Source organism: Triturus cristatus, chromosome 5_2 (assembly GCF_964204655.1).
Source record: "Triturus cristatus chromosome 5_2, aTriCri1.1, whole genome shotgun sequence".
NCBI classification, from domain to species: domain Eukaryota; kingdom Metazoa; phylum Chordata; class Amphibia; order Caudata; family Salamandridae; genus Triturus; species Triturus cristatus.
In genome coordinates this window covers 1,066,075,020-1,066,091,844 of record NC_140588.1, presented here as the reverse complement: position 1 = coordinate 1,066,091,844, position 16,825 = coordinate 1,066,075,020, and the positions used below count along the sequence as shown (strand labels likewise).

General features: G+C 48.0%; 1 protein-coding gene across 1 annotated transcript in view; it reads right to left on the bottom strand.

Moving 5' to 3' along the window:
- Nucleotides 1–685: 685 nt before the first annotated feature.
- Nucleotides 686–16,825, bottom strand: part of LOC146829675 (diacylglycerol O-acyltransferase 2-like) — a 192,305-nt gene continuing 176,165 nt past the window's right edge. The window contains exon 8 of the mRNA XM_085608348.1: nucleotides 686–2,045. Within this exon, the coding sequence (XP_085464474.1) occupies nucleotides 1,891–2,045 (155 nt within the window). The 3' untranslated portion in view covers nucleotides 686–1,890. The remainder of the gene's footprint in view (nucleotides 2,046–16,825) is intronic.

Genomic DNA, 16,825 nt, shown 5'->3' with positions numbered 1-16,825 from the left:
TATAAATGACCGCCAAGCTTGTGGTCATTTATAAAGCATTGGCAGGAATCGTCATCTCGGAAGTTCCTGCCAATGCCTTTTCCTGTTTGGTCCAGGTTCAGTCAGTGGGACGCAGCCCTGCACCAAATAGTTTACTTTTTTTTATTTTCAAAAAGAAAATCCCTAAAGCTTTTTTATAAACATTAAAAAAAAAAACAATGTGTCCCTTGCCATGGGAGTTGTCTTCCATGGTGAGAGGAGCATTTAGCAGTTTTCACTGCCCCTTACTGCCAGGGTCTTCCTGGCGGTGACGGGTTGTGAAAACTTACCTGTAATTTCACCCATCTAAATTAGGTGGGCGGACTGACAGATACCCCTTTGCCGCTGCAATGGGGTATCCGTACCGCCAAGAATTAAATCGGGTTCTAAGCCCCTACCGCCATTATTTTCTACGGGAAGGTTGCACTACCAGTGGTTGGCCGTGTGGTGCTGGTCTTACTAATGGTTCTTTATATAAGTTTGACTCCACCCCTTTCTCGGGGTGGGGACATGTAAGTCTACAATTTTGAGTAACTTTACACTCGGATTTTGTGAATATATACATGTCAATTACTCACAGGTGTAAGCTACCCTTGCGAAAAACCCATAACTGGTTGCATCTGTGATGCTGCACAAGTTGCCACTATATAACTGGTCCCCAGAATTCTCAGGAACAAAGCATTATGTCATTTATTTGAAGTATGAGCATGAAGCAGTCAAAATGTTTGTTCCCTTGATTTGCAAACAAAGAGACTTTTATCTGGAGAGTGTGGCCACTAACTTCACAAGATGTGATCATGTATCCATTGATTACCTAAAATTTGTAGAATTTTGGGACTGGTTTGGAGTTTGGCGGACAGGTTACTCCATCAAAAATGTGATGGATATTCCATCCGCCCTATTACAAGTGCATTAGAGCATAATTAGAACATAATGGACTGTAATTAGGTGGACATGATATCCGTCACGTTTTTAACGGCATAACCTGTCCACCAAACTCTAAATCAGGCCATTTATCAGTAAATGATTGGTAACTTTTTTATTTAGACCCTAAATAATTCATCCACCAATTTCTGAAAGAAGACATGCAGTTAGCAATAACAACAGCAGCAAGAAGGTTACCCCTCCCCCATCATTAACTTCATGAAGTTCCCACAAAATGATTGGTCCCTCAATATTTGCAAGAAGTGGTTGCTATGTTATTGGTCCCCTACACCTACAGGAAATGGTCATCAACTGATTGGCCTCCTACCAATATTTGCAGAAACTCTTTGCTCAAAATTGGTCCCAAGAGCAAAGGACTGGTCCAAATGACCAATAGGATGTGGTCACTAACTGACTGGCTCTTAATATCTGCAGGGGTTTGCCACTACACTATTTGTCTCTCAAAGCTGGTACAAAGTGGTCACTATATGATGTCTCCTTTAGTACGGAGAGGACATATGATTGATTTACAGAAAGCATTGGCTAAAGAATTGATCATGCAAAATCTGCAGAATATATTCTCTAAATAATTTATCACCACTCCCACAAGTCTCGGCAGGAAGTACACCCCACATCCATCATAGCTTATTGTTCCAAGAAAGTCCACGCATTAGCATTAGAATGAGATGAACACCTCAGCCGCAATTCTCTCAGTCGTGGGGAGCTCGATGTTGCCAACACATGAAAGTCAAGCAAAAGCTCTTGAATTTCATCGAGCGGTAAAATGCAGGCTGCATCAACATCATTTCAAGCACTCTATGTGTCCAATAAGCAAGAGTGGCCTTCCACAGAGGAAGCTCATAGCTCGGTCCATCAATGCTCTCCTCTGTTTGTCACCTTGGCATAGCATTAATCCCGAGAGGTCCAGAAATTTCACAGGGGGCCATCTCAGATGATGCATAACGTCTCACTCTCTGCGAGGCCATATTTGGTCTTGTGACTGTTGAAGAGCTTGACGAGGGACTCGGTGTACATGGTATGGTAGCGCTCCACCATCTCACGGCTCGGATTCTCGTACTTTGGCACAGTGATGGGTTCTCCCACTGCAAGAGAAACACAGAGAAAGAGGACAACAGTCAGAAAATTGCAGCAGGAGAATGGGAGTGATAGAACAGAATGGGAAGCTGTAGAAGACAAATCTGTAAAGCTGTGACTACATTTCATGTCATAATGCAATGTCCTCAAAGATCACCAAGCCTATGATGCGTGCAATAATAAACTTAACAATGGTCACACACTGCAAAACATTCCAGTTTGGCACATGTGCAATCTTGTGACTTCACATCTTATATTGCAACATTATTAAGTAAATTAAAAATAATAACTGATCTATCAGGCCCCATTAGATAGACCCCCCATTAAGATCCTCTGCGGCTTACACTGGAGCTCCAGCCAAGGGTTTGAGAGAACGTTCCGTAGGCCCTGATACACTTTTGTTCCCCAATTAACTCATTACAATAGTTGCTACGTCTTCTAGTGTGTAGGATGTTTATATACGGAAAATGTTAAGCAAAGGGTTAAGAATATAATGCTTGCATATGAACATTGCATATCTAATCCTTCCCGATTTGAGTTTTAACTTAAAAGTACTAGTTAAATCCCATTAAAAGAGTGGAAAAAGATAAATATTGATAAACACAGATTTACAAACATGTTTTCACAAAAATAATAGTTATCATTTTCACATTGTGGAGAGTTTGAAAGAATTTACATAATATTTGGTCGTTTGGTAGTGTTTTTCTTGTTTTTTTGGGGGGAGTTATATAAAGCGCAAACTAGACCAGAAGGTATCAGAGCGCTTTACATGAGCACCAGTTGCGTTACAGACAGACACATTCATTTTTGTTAGGCACGGGAAGATTAAGTGATTTGCCCAAAATCACAGAATATTGAGCATTTCTGCCGAGACTCGAACCCAGTTCCCCAGCTCCAAGGTCAACCCTAGTCGTTAGGCCACACTCCCTCTTCTTCTGGTGCTAATTGGCAAAGTGGCAGGTTCACAAGAATCCTTGATCAAAAGCCAGTGTCCGATACTTTCTAAGAACCAGTTTTCATTGCAGCTTGGTAATCTGTTATCATGGGTGATATCTTCAACCAGCCCTTCCTTCAGGTATGGGGCACCCAGGTGCCTCTCAGTGACTGGAGATTCAATATTATAGATACATGTAGAAAGGTGGAGTATTATGTGGGAATGCTGGTTAGGCCTCACCATGCAATACTCTAACAATATCCCAAAGATGGTCCTTGGATGCACGATAATAAATCCTTAGCTCAGTCCTGGTAGAGCAGCAAAGACCAGTCAGACTTTACTAGAGGAACGTGTTAAGGGTTTCAGAGTACCCGCATGGACTCAATAACACGACTCAATAGAAATCTGACACCAATTTATAAAAATATCACAGATTTTTATACTAATTTAGTCACCAAAATGGATGATATCAGATACAAATAACGAGAGTTATGGACTTTAGAGGAAAACATAAATCACAGCAATTCACTACTGCAGGACTTTTGCACTGTGGTCAATGGGAAAAACTGGTAGTGACAATCAATCAATCAATCTGCCGATTTGTAAAGCGCACTACTCACCCGTTAGGGTCTCAAGGCGCTGGGAGGAGGGGGGGCAACCGCTATTGCTCGAACAGCCAGGTCTTGAGTTGCTTCCTGAAAGAGAGGTGGTCCTGGTTCATCCGTAGGTGGGTGGGGAGGGAGTTCCATGTCTTGGCTGCCAGGTAGGAGAAGGATCTTCCTCCGGCTGTGGCCTTGCGGACACGTGGGACGGTGGCGAAGGCGAGGCTGGCGGAGCAGAGTTGTCTGGTGGGTGTGTAGAATGTGAGGCGGCTGTTGAGGTATTTGGGTCCCATGTTGTGGAGAGCCTTGTGAGCGTGGGTGATGAGTCTGAACGTGATCCTCTTGCTGACGGGGAGCCAGTGCAGGTCTTTCAGATGGGCGGAGATGTGGCTGTGGCGGGGATGTCCAGGATGAGTCGTGCAGAAGCGTTCTGTATGCGCTGGAGTCTCTTCTGGAGTTTGGCTGTGGTTCCCGCGTAGAGGGTGTTCCCGTAGTCCAGTCGGCTGGTGACGATGGGGATCCACCGGAAGATCTTTCGTAGCATGCGCAGGGTGTTGAAACAGGATGATGAGACGACGTTGACTTGCTGGGTCATCGTGAGGGAAGAGTCCAGGATGAAACCCAGGTTGCGTGCGTGGTCCATTGGCTTGGGGGCGGTGCCCAGGGCAGGGGGCCACCAGGAGTCGTCCCAGGCAGAGTGGGATGGTCCCAGGATGAGGATTTCCGTCTTGTCCGAGTTCAGTTTCAGACGGCTGAGCTTCATTCATTCCGCTACGTCTTTCATTCCTTCCTGGAGGTTGACTCTGGCGGTGGTGGGGTCGTTGGCGAGGGAGAGGATCAGCTGGGTGTTGTCGGCGTAGGAGATGATGTTGAGGTTGTGTTGGCGTGCGATGGCTGCGAGGGGGCTCATGTAGATGTTGAAGAGGGTGGGGCTGAGTGAGGATCCTTGCGGGACGCCGCAGATGACTTCGGTGGCCGCGGAGCGGAATGGGGGAGGCAGACTCTCTGGGTTCTTCCGGTGAGGAACGAGATGATCCACTCCAGGGCCGTTCCTTGGATTCCGGTGTTGCTGAGGCAATGTATCAGGTGTTGTGTATGTAGGTCATCTTGCGGTGAAAGAACCAAGCGAGTGAGTCGCAGAGGTCTTGCGAGGGTGTGATGTCGTTGCTGCAGGCGCTGGGGTCGGCGAGCTCTTTGATGATTCTGAAGAGTTCCTTGCTGTGGTGGGTGTTGTTGTCCAGACGTTCTTTGAATGCTGTCCTTTTGGTGGTGCGGATCAGTTGGTGGTGATTGCGGGTGGCGTTTTTGAGGGCTGTCATGTTTTCTGTTGTCTGGTTGCGGTGCCAGGCTTTCTCGAGGGAGCGGCAGGTTTTCTTGGAGCTTTTGAGGTCGTCGGTGAACCACGAGGTTTTCTTGCTGCTTGGTCTGCTGGAAGGGTTCTTCAGTGGTGTGAGGTCATCGGCGCAGTTGGTGAGCCACTGTGTGAGGTTACGTGCTGCTTCGTTGTGTTGGTGGGAGGGTTCTGGCTGAGGGAGGTGGTGAGCTGGTTGGTGGTAATCTTGCTCCAGCCTCTGCGGGGTGCCTGTTGCGGTTGCTGGTGGGTCGTGGTTCTCCTGTAGCTGAAGTGGACGCAGCTGTGGTCTGTCCATTGTAGTTTTGTTGAGTGGTTGAAGGAGATGTGCTTGCTGGAGGAGAAGATAGGGTCAAGCGTGTGGCCGGCGTAGTGGGTGGGGGTGTTCACCAGTTGCTTGAGTCCGAGGTCGGCGAGGTTGTCCAGCAGGGCGGCGGTGTTGCTGTCATTGTTGTTCTCCAGCTGAAAGTTGAGGTCTGCTAGGAGGATGTAGTCTGGGGAGGATAGGGCGTGCGGGCTGACGAAGTCTGCGATGGCTTCGCTAAATTGTGTATGCGGTCCTGGGGGTCTGTAGATGAGGGTGCATCTGAGGGTGGTTTTGGGGTCGGTGTGTATCTGGAAGTGGGGGTGCTCGGCGGTGATGAGGGTGTCGTCGGAGTTGGTCGTGACCCGGATGGTGTCTCTGTGAATGATGGCGATGCCTCCTCCGGTTTGGTTGACGCGGTCCCTCCGGGTGATCTTGTATCCCTCCGGGATGGCTATGGCGATGTCGGGGGCTGAGGCGTCGTTCATCCAGGTTTCTGTGAGGAAGGCGACGTCTGGCGATGTTGTGTCAAGGAGGTCCCAGAGCTCGATGGCGTGCCTGTGGATGGAGCGGGTGTTGAGCAGGATGCACGTGAGGTGATTGTTGCTGGTGTCTGTCCCGGCGGGTGCGGTGTAGGGTCGGAGGCTGGTGAGTTTGCAGGCTAGGCAGGTGAAGGGTCCGTGGGTGCGTTTCGGGGTGGCTAGGTAGCAGGTGGGGATCAGATCGGGGTTGAGTGCGTGGAGGGCGGCGGCCGTGTAGGTCCGGCGTGTGGGCTGGCATCGTCCTGGGCCAGGGGTCCTGGCGCTGGGCGCGGTCCAGGTGTGGACAGGCGCAGACGGGCTTGCCTTTGGCGCGCCAGTGGCGCGGCCGCGCAGCGGTCGCCATAAGAGGGAGGAGGGGAGGAGGGGTCAGCTGGGAGGCGGGAGGGAAGGGGGGGCAGAGCCACACGGGAGGCACCAGCGGGAAAGACGGGGAAGCAGGAGGGAAAAAAGGACCAAGAAGCACGGGACGCTCACACAAATGCGCGGGGTACAGAAAAAAAGAGAAGGAGCGGCACACGAGGCACTCACTCAAAATGCGGGGTATAGAAAAAAGAGGCAAGGGGGGCAGGCACACGAGCAGGCACACGAGTACAGAACAAGGCAGGCCAGGCGGCGATCGAGTAGAGCGCTGATCTGGGAAGGATCTGTCGGCAAAGCGGGCAGGCAGGCAGAGCTGCAGCGGTGGGGAAGTGACCTACCCGAGGGTCAAGGGTCACTGTCTCTGCCGCGCAGCGGTCACCATAAGAGGGAGGAGGGGTCAGCTGGGAGGCGGGAGGAAAAGACGGGGGAAGCGGAAGGGAAAAAAAGGACCAAGAAGCACGGGACGCTCACACATCGGTCTCTTGCAGGTCGAGTTGCATGGAACCCAAGGAGGGTATGGGTGAGCCACAACAGTCATTTAAATTTTCCCTCGCTCAAGAAGTCCGGCTGTAGAGTTGTCCTGGCTGTCCGTTGTGCGGAAGCGGGAGCCACGGGAGAGCTGCTTTTACCACTTACACAGTACTGCTAGGAACTGGATGCAAAGTTTCAACAACGGAGCTGCTGCTGATTTTGAAAGAAGATTGTGCAGACTTCCCTCGAAGTGTAGCATCGAGTAAAGGGGTTAGTTGTCCGACTGGTGAGCAACAAGCATTGGCAGCGGTAAGCACAACAAAAAGCTATTACAACGTACGGAGGTCCCAGGGAACACGGTAGCTACCTGTAATTTCGTGGAAGGAGGGACATTTCCCACAATGCACTGGACCATCTACTTTTGGCAGATTACTCGGAGGGCCAGGTGGCCAGCAATACTTTGGTTCTGGTACGTGGTTTTACCTGAGGACTGCAGGGGGCTAGTGCCAATAGTCCTGGGGAGTCTGGAGTTGCATTTGGCTCTCAAAGGGGTCTCTCTGTCAGGTGGGCTGAACTATGGTCCAGGACGAGTCGCTGTCATACAGTTCCAGGAGTGTTGTCACAGGTGCAGAGTATCGCACATTTGGTTTGAGCAGCTTCTGTTGTCACAGACAGGGGTGTGTTTTTTTGTCCTTCTTGCAAGTCAGATCAGAACTAAGATTCTGGTGTCACGGGTAGCCCTTAAATGCTAGATTTAGGACCATTAGGGGTGGGGTTGCAAGTGGCCAAGGGGCTATTAGCCCCAGCGGCTAATTCGCCCCTGAGGTGACCACATCTGGGGAGGGGGCACCTTTTCTACCCAGAACCCCTATTTCCACCACCTTTAAAAATGGCATAAGTCTTCCTTAGCTGTACAGACCAGGTAGCCCACCCTAGAGGTATGGCTAGCCTCCAAGGGGTGAACAATTCCTGCATAACTAATTTTCCACCTGCCCAGGTGTAAGTGAGCCTGGGGGCAGGGGAAAGGTTGCTTACTTCTTTTGGAGGCAGCCTGGATGCATATCAGAGGCAGTGCCACCTTTAAAGCTCACCTCCTTGATGGGCCACTTCACTAGCCTTCCTGGCAGGGAGGGAGGAGCAACCTCCTTCCTGTCTAGGCCGTTCCTGACTCCTGGGAGAGTTCATGCTCCCTGGCAGGCGGTCAGAATCCAGTCTTGAATGCAGCATTGGTGGGCTGGCAGCCAGACACACAGGAAAGGCTGGGGAACCAAGTGGGCAACCTCTAAGGTAGCCACCTGGGTGCATGCCACACCATCCTCAACACGAGATTTATGTCAGGGGTGAGAAGGCACTTTGTTTGATACCAAACATGACATATTTTGGCGGTACCATAATGGAGCTGGTGACCTCAGGTTTGCGTGGGTGCCTTCCTACGTTATCCTATGAACCGCCTATCACTTATAGCAGCCTTTAATGGTAGAGGCCACTACAGGGACACATACATTTGCACTTACATGTCCACACCTTTAATATAATGCACCCTGCCTCCTGGGCTCAGGAGGCCTTCCTTAGAAGTGACCGACATGTATTAAAAATAGTGCATTGACTTTGCCACACATGGTGAGGTCAAAGAGGAGAGGAGTTTGCCTAACGGCTAGGGCGCTCGACCTCAGACCTGGGGAACTGGGTTCGAGTCTCGGTAATGACGCTGAACATCCTGTGGGCAAATCACTTAATCTCCCTGTGCCTAACAAAAAATGAATGTGTGTCCTCATGTAACGTAACTGGTGCTATGTAAAGCGCTCTGATACCTGATTGGATTCGGGTCAAGTTCGCGCTATATAAAACTCTGCAAACAAAAAAAAAAGATGAGTTTGAGCAGTTTTCACTGCTCCTGCAATCTGTAATGGGAGGCCTGTTGTCACTAGTCTACTTGGGTCACTCAGGGTGGCACAAATAGTGCTTCAGGCCCTGGAAACCTCTTTAACACTCATGCCATGGGTACCACTGGCACTACATACTATGGACTTTTGTGAGGGTTAAAGTATTTGCCAATTGGGGTTACCAATTCACATGTATCAGTTTTTGGGAGAGGGCAGTGGCACTGGGGCCTGGCAGGACGCTCCAGTGCACTATTAATGCCATAAAAATAAACATTGGAGCAACAATTGTGGGGGTGACCATACAAAAAGGGCCATTTCCTACAAAACATGTACCAGTGCTACAAGTTGTAGCTAGGCAGTGATTCAATTCCACCACTCACCTCTAATGCAACTTCACAGAACTAAAAAATCAAAAACAATTATTATGCTATGTGCACCCATATTGTGTATACAATGTGAATGTGTGGTCTTTTATGAACAACAAAGAGACAGTTCAACAGTGTTGCACCTAATAATGTGATACCCACAGTGTTTCTTAAAGTTCATGTTATATTCAATATTTCATTTGGCAACAATCCATATTTTGTGCAGCGATGGATTTTGAGGTGGTTTAGCCCTTGGTGGCAACTTATGTGTGACTCCATCAGGGTGACTTCTCCCTAATCCGATTCCCATCTGCCTCTATCCCTGCTCACCCTTTTTGCTACAGTTGTGGTAGATACTTAAAACAGCCTGACTTCGCCCTGCTTCATTCCCTCCTCTGCTCTCTTGGTGGCTCTTTTCATTCTCTCGACTGCTCTCCCACTGGCTCTTTTCATTCTCTCGACTGCTCTCCCACTGGCTCTTTTCATTCTCTCCTCTGCTCTCCCACTGGCTCTTTTCATTCTCTCCTCTGCTCTCCCACTGGCTCGTTTCATTCTCTCCTCTCCCACTGGCTCTTTTTAGTCCCGCCTCTGCTCTCCCACTGGCTCTTTTCATTTTCTCGACTGCTCTCCCACTGGCTCTTTTCATTCTCTCCTCTGCTCTCCCACTGGCTCTTTTCATTCTCTCCTCTGCTCTCCCACTGGCTTGTTTCATTCTCTCCTCTCCCACTGGCTCTTTTTAGTCCCGCCTCTGCTTTCCCACTGGCTCTTTTCATTCCCGTCCCTGCTTGCCTACTGGCTATTTTCATTTTTTCTCTACTCTCCTGGTAGATATTTTCATTCCCTCCCCTGCTCTCCCGGTTGCTCGTTTCACCCCCTCCCCTGCTTTCCCACTGGCTCATTTTATTTTCTCCTCTGCTCTCCCACTGGCTTTTTTCATGCCCTCTCCTGCTCTTCCACTGGCTCTTTTCATTCTCTCCTCTGCTCTCCCACTGGTTCTTTTTACTCCCTCCTCTGCTCTCCCACTGGCTCTTTTCATTTCCTCCTCTACCCTCCCGGTGGCTCTTTTCATTCCTTCACTGCTCTCCTATTGGCTCTTTTCATTCCCTCTCCTGCTCTTCCATTGACTCTTTTCATCCCCTCCTCTGCTCTCCCGGTGGCTCTTTTCATTCCTTCACTGCTCTCCTACTGGCTCTTTTCATTCCCTCTCCTGCTCTTCCATTGACTGTTTTCATCCCCTCCTCTGCTCTCCCGGTGGCTCTTTTCATTCCCTCTCCTGCTCTTCCATTGACTCTTTTCATCCCCTCCTCTGCTCTCCCGGTGGCTCTTTTCATTCCATCCTCTGCTCTCCCTGTGGCTCTTTTCATTCCTTCACTGCTCTCCTACTGGCTCTTTTCATTCCCTCTCCTGCTCTTCCATTGACTCTTTTCATCCCCTCCTCTGCTCTCCCGGTGGCTCTCTTCATTTCCTCCTCTGCTCTCCCGGTGGCTCTCTTCATTTCCTCCTCTGCTCTCCCGGTGGCTCTCTTCATTTCCTCCTCTGCTCTCCCGGTGGCTCTTTTCATTCCCTCCTCTGCTCTCCTGGTGATCTCATGAGATACTATGTTAAATCGAGTAGGATCAGGGCTGAGGTGTTGCCCTCCTCTAAAGAGCCTCGCAGGTGTTCAGTGACCACCAACAAAGTGGATTCAGTACTATAATGGGATCTAAAGCCATTCTGTGAAGAGTCCAGGATATCATTGGACTCCACAAATTTGGTTAGAATGGAGTTGACATAGGAATCCGTAGTTTTAGCCAGAGGGATAACTTTGGCATGTTTCCATGGGACGGGTACCAGTGCTGTAGACAGTGACAGATTTAACAGCTCACGGCAGACCGGTAGAAGATGTTCTTGACATTTCTGGAACTGGTCTGGTTTAAGTGGATCAGCCGGTGCGCCTGATTTAATTTTACTGCTAAGGGTACGTAGCTCTGTGTAAGAAAGGGGGGGGGGGGGGAAGGAAAGAAGAGAGGAGCCTAGGGGATTCGTCTGTGGCTTTCGGCTCACAAAGCTAGTAGTGGCAGGGAAGTTTTTGTAGATATTCTCTACCTTACTAATAAAATAGTTCGCCAGATCATCACACTGAGTGTTCGAAATGATGGTAGGCTCTGCTACCATGATGGCTTTCCTCAGATCATTGAGATCTGCAATCAGAAGTTCTCCTGGCGAAAGGAGTGGACATCTCTCCAAGCAAAAGTGTCTCCTGTAATCCTTATCTCATCCGTCTCTGTCTTGACTCCTCATCGTTTCATGATAAAGCCAGGGTTTATCATGGAGCGATGAGGACTCAAGGCATTATTTAGGTAGTCAGGAGAGATCTCAAGGCCAAGAGTCCACAAGAGTTTTGTACCAAGGCCAAGAGTAAGGTTGTTGATCAAAAAGTGAGAGTCACACCCAGAGAGTGAGCGTGAATTCCAGTGGTGTATGGTTCACACTATGGGGCCTATTTTTGTTCTGGTTTGTGTCGGTCTTGCACCACACAGCGTGGTGCAAGAGCAACGCAAACCTTGAGTCAGATGTATAAAGCCACTGCATGGCCCCGAGTGGTTTCATAAATCGCGAGTAAAGCAATGCTGCGCAAATCGATGTTGCCTTACTCTGCGCTAGAGAGGCGTTCCATAGGCATTGCGTGGGTGTTCCCTTGCAACTCCCATGGATCTTGACGCTTCCTCAAGTTTACCAGAACTGGTAAACATAAGAATGCACCAAAAAGATACACCTTTCCAGGAGAGGCGTAACAAGGAGGGATATCTTTATTTATCCTCGTCACTTCCTCTTTCTATGTCTGCTACATTCTGCAGCAGACATAGAAAGAGGAAAATGCCTCTCGGGATTGTTTTCTTGAAGGAAGGTGGAACTTCCTGCACAAAAACAATCCTGTATGCAATGCAGGCACCCATGCACCATGGTGCAAGGGTGCCTGCATTGACACTAGACTGCCAAAAGGGCACCAGCGCAGAGGAAAAGGTGGGAAAACGTCATTTTGACTTAAAACATGGCGCATTTCTGCCCTTTCCCAGTCATGCAGTGCAGCACAGCAAGGTGTTGTGCTGAGCTGCACTGCGTGATTTTTTCATAAATAGACCCCTAAAAGAATGAGACTGTGCACCAACGTAAAGGATTCATACCTGATGAGTGAGACATTGCACCAAAGTAAAGGATTCACACCTGATGAGTAAGATTGTGCACTAACATAAAGGATTCACACCTGAAGAGTGAGATTCTGCATTAATGTAAAGGATTCACACCTGATCAGTGAGACTGTGCACCAACGTAAAGGATTCACACCTGGTGAGTGAGACTGTGCACCAAAGAAAAGGATTCATGCCAGATGAGTAAGGTGGGCCCAACTAAAAGGATTCATGCCTGATGAGTGAGACTGTGCACCAAAGAAATGATTCAACCTGGTGAGTGAGACTGTGCACCTACGTAAAGGATTCACACCTGGTGAGTGAGACTGTGCACCAAAGTAAAGGATTCATGCCCGATGAGTGAGGCTGCCCAAATTAAAGGATTCATGCCTGATGAGTGAAACTGTACAACGACGTTAAGGGTTCATGCCTGAAGAGCGAGACTGTACAACGATGTAAAGGATTCATGCCTGAAGAGCGAGACTGTACAACGATGTAAAGGATTCATGCCTGATGAGTGAGACTGTGCACCAACGTAAAGGATTCACACCTGGTGAGTGAGACTGTGCACCAAAGTAAAGGATTCATGCCAGATGAGTGAGGCTGTGCCCAACTTAAAGGATTCACACCTGATGAGTGAAACTGTACCACGACGTAAAGGAATCATGCCTGATGAGTGAGACTGTGCACCAACGTAAAGGATTCACACCTGGTGAATGAGACTGTGCACCAAAGTAAGGGATTCTTGCCAGATGAGTGAGGCTGTGCCCAACTTAAAGGATTCATTGCCTGATGAGAGAGACTGTGCACAAAAGAAACGGATTCACACTTGATGAGTGAAACTGTACAGCGATGTAAAGGGCTCATGCCTGATGAGTGAGACCGTGCCCCAACGTAAATAATTCACACCTGGTGAGTGAGACTGTGTACCAATGTAAAGGATTCATGCCAGATGAGTGAGGCTGTGCAAGAGCTTAAAGGATTCATGCCTGATGAGTGAGACTGTACAACGACGTAAAGGATTCATGCCTGATGAGTGAGACTGTGCATCACCGTAAAGGATTCACACCTGGTGAGTGAGACTGTGCACCAAAGTAAAGGATTCATTCCAGATGAGTGAGTCTGTGCCCAAGTTAAAGGATTCATGCCTGATGAATGAGACTGTGCACCAAAGAAAAGGATTCACACCTGATGAATTAGACTGTGCACCAACGTAAAGGATTCACACCAGGTGAGTGAGACTGTGCACCAATGTAAAGGATTCATGCCAGATGAGTGAGGCTGTGCACCAACTTAAAGCATACATGCCTGATGAGTGCGACTGTGCCCCATCTTAAAGGACTCATGCCTGATGAGTGATACTGTGCACCAAAGAAAAGGATCCACACCTGATGAGTGAGACTGTGCACCAACGTAAAGGATTCACACCTGATGAGTGAGACTGTGCACCAATGTAAAGGTTTCACACCTGGTGAGTAAGTGTGCACCAATGTAAAGGATTCATGCAAGATGAGTGAGGCTGTGCACCAACTTAAAGGACACTTGCCTGATGAGTGGGACTGTGCACCATCTTAAAGGATTCATGCCTGATGAGTGATACTGTGCACCACAGAAAAGGATTCACACCTGATGAGTGAGACTGTGCACCAACATAAAGGATTCACACCTGCTGAGTGAGACTGTGCACCAATGTAAAGGATTCACACCTGGTGAGTGAGACTGTGCACCAATGTAAAGGATTCATGCCAGATGAGTGAGGCTGTGCACCAACTTAAAGGATACATGTCTGATAAGGGAGACTGTGCACCATCTTAAAGGATTCAAGCCTGATGAGTGAGACATTGCACCAAAGTAAAGGATTCATACCTGATGAGTAAGATTGTGCACTAACATAAAGGATTCACACCTGATGAATGAGATTCTGCACTAATTTAAAGGATTCACGCCTGATCAGTGAGACTGTGCACCAACGTAAAGGATTCACTCCTGGTGAGTGAGACTGTGCACCAAGTAAAGGATTCAACCTGGTGAGTGAGACTGTGCACCAACGTAAAGGATTCACACCTGGTGAGTGAGACTGTGCACCAAAGTAAAGGATTCATGCCCGATGAGTGAGGCTGTGCCCAAATTTAAAGGATTCATGCCTGATGAGTGAAACAGTACAACGACGTAAAGGATTCATGCCTGAAGAGCGAGACTGTGCACCAACGTAAAGGATTCACACCTGGTGAATGAGACTGTGTACCAAAGTAAGGGATTCTTGCCAGATGAGTGAGGCTGTGCCCGACTTAAAGGATTCATGCCTGATGAGAGAGACTGTGCACGAAAGAAAAGGATTCACACCTGATGAGTGAAACTGTACAGCGACGTAAAGGGCTCATGCCTGATAAGTGAGACTGTGCCCCAACGTAAAGAATTCACACCTGGTGAGTGAGACTGTGCACCAATGTAAAGGATTCATGCCAGATGAGTGAGGCTGTGCACCAGCTTAAAGGATTCATGCCTGATGAGTGAGACTGTACAACGACGTAAAGGGCTCATGCCTGATAAGTGAGACTGTGCCTCAACGTGAAGGATTCACACTTGGTGAGTGAGACTGTGCACCAAATTAAAGGATTCATTCCAGATGAGTGAGGCTGTGCAAGAGCTTAAAGGATTCATGTCAGATGAGTGAGGCTGTGCCCCATCTTAAAGGATTCATGCCTGATGAGTGATATTGTGCACCAAAGAAAAGGATTCACACCTGATGAGTGAGACTGTGCACCAACGTAAAGGATTCACACCTGATGAGTGAGACTGTGGACCAATGTAAAGGATTCACACCTGGTGAGTGAGAATGTGCACCAATGTAAAGGATTCATGCAAGACGAGTGAGGCTGTGCACCAACTTAAAGGATACTTGCCTGATGAGTGAGACTGTGTCCCATCTTAAAGGATTCATGCCTGATGAGTGATACTGTGCACCAAAGAAAAGGATTCACACCTGATGAGTGAGACTGTGCACCAACGTAAAGGATTCAAACCTGGTGAGTGAGAATGTGCACCAAAGTAAAGGAATCATGCCAGATGAGTGAGACTGTGCACCAACTTAAAAGATGCACGCCTGATGAGTGAGACTGTGTCCCATCTTAAAGGATTCATGCCTGATGAGTGATACTGTGCACCAAAGAAAAGGATTCACACCTGATGAGTGAGACTGTGCACCAACGTAAAGGATTCAAACCTGGTGAGTGAGAATGTGCACCAAAGTAAAGGAATCATGCCAGATGAGTGAGGCTGTGCACCAACTTAAAGGATACATGTCTGATAAGTGAGACTGTGCACCATCTTAAAGGATTCATGCCTGATGAGTGATACTGTGCACCAAATAAAAGGATTCACACCTGATGAGTGAAACTGTGCACCAAAGTAAAGGATTCACACCTGATGAGTGAGAAATTGCACCAAAGTAAAGGATTCACACCTGATGAGGGATACCGTGCACCAATGTAAAGGATTCACACCTGTTGAGTGATACTGTGCACCAATGTAAAGGATTCACACATTGTGCTCCAAGTGAAACTCACACCCAGTGAGAGAGATGGTGCACCAAGGTGAGGGCTTGATACTCAGTGAGTGACCATTATCCAAGGTGTTGCACTCACCCTCTACGAGTGTCACTTGTGTGCAAGAAGTGAAACTCACAACCAGTGACTGAGATGGTGCCCCTATCACGATCCTAGCACCAAATGAGAGAGACTGATGTGAGATTCACATCTAATGTAATGTGTGGAACTCACATCAAATGAGTGAGTGAATTTGTGCTACAAGGTGTGTGACTCACACTCAGCTTCTTGTCCCCATTGGCCGCCTCTCTGTCCCTTGTGCATCCGTCCAGTTCGTATCATGCGCTTTTTGACCCCACTGGTGACTTATCTTCTACCTCGTGTCCTGAGCTCTTTCTTGTCTGGGTCAGTGCTTAATTTGAGGGGGTGGTTTCTGGTGCTTGGCACCTGCACTTAATTGTCAACACCAGCGCTTATACAGTTTGCCACAAGGTGGCGCTGTCTGGAAAATTTAGAGCAACAGTTAATTGTTAATTCAATATATATTAACAAGCATTTACAATGCAATGGTCTCGGCAATATTATAGGTAGAGCTATTGGTATTGCTCATAATTTTGTTATCATTATTGTATCCCTAAATAAATGGCATTGTCATTTCTATTGGCATTAGCTTTTTTTTTGCATATGTGATACCTATTGCATTAGCAGAGAGAGAGAGTGAGGTAGTGAGATAGAGAGAGAGAGAGAGAGAGGTATTGAAATAGAGAGTGAGGTAGTAAGAGAGAGTGAGGTTGCTAGAGAGTGAGGTAGTGAGATAGAGAGTGAGGTAGATAGAGAGTGAGGTAGTGAGATAGAGAGAGTGAGGTAGTGAAAGAGTGAGGTAGTGATGGAGAGTGAGGTAGATAGAGAGTGAGGTAGTGCGATAGAGAGAGTGAGGTAGTGAAAGAGTGAGGTAGTGAGGGAGAGTGAGGTAGATAGAGAGTGAGGTAGTGAGATAGAGAGTGAGGTAGATAGAGAGTGAGGTAGTGAGATAGAGAGAGTGAGGTAGTGAAAGAGTGAGGTAGTGAGGGAGAGGGATGTTGTGAGGTAGTGATATATAAGCATAGAGTGATGTTGTGACTGGCCTTTCTTGTGATTGGACTCAATCCTATTTCACGTTGGATATTACATTTTACAACTAACCTATTATTCACTATGAATATATGCCAGCTACTAATTGCTCATCTTATCTTTCAGAATGACTTGAGTGTAGTATGAAGCCCAC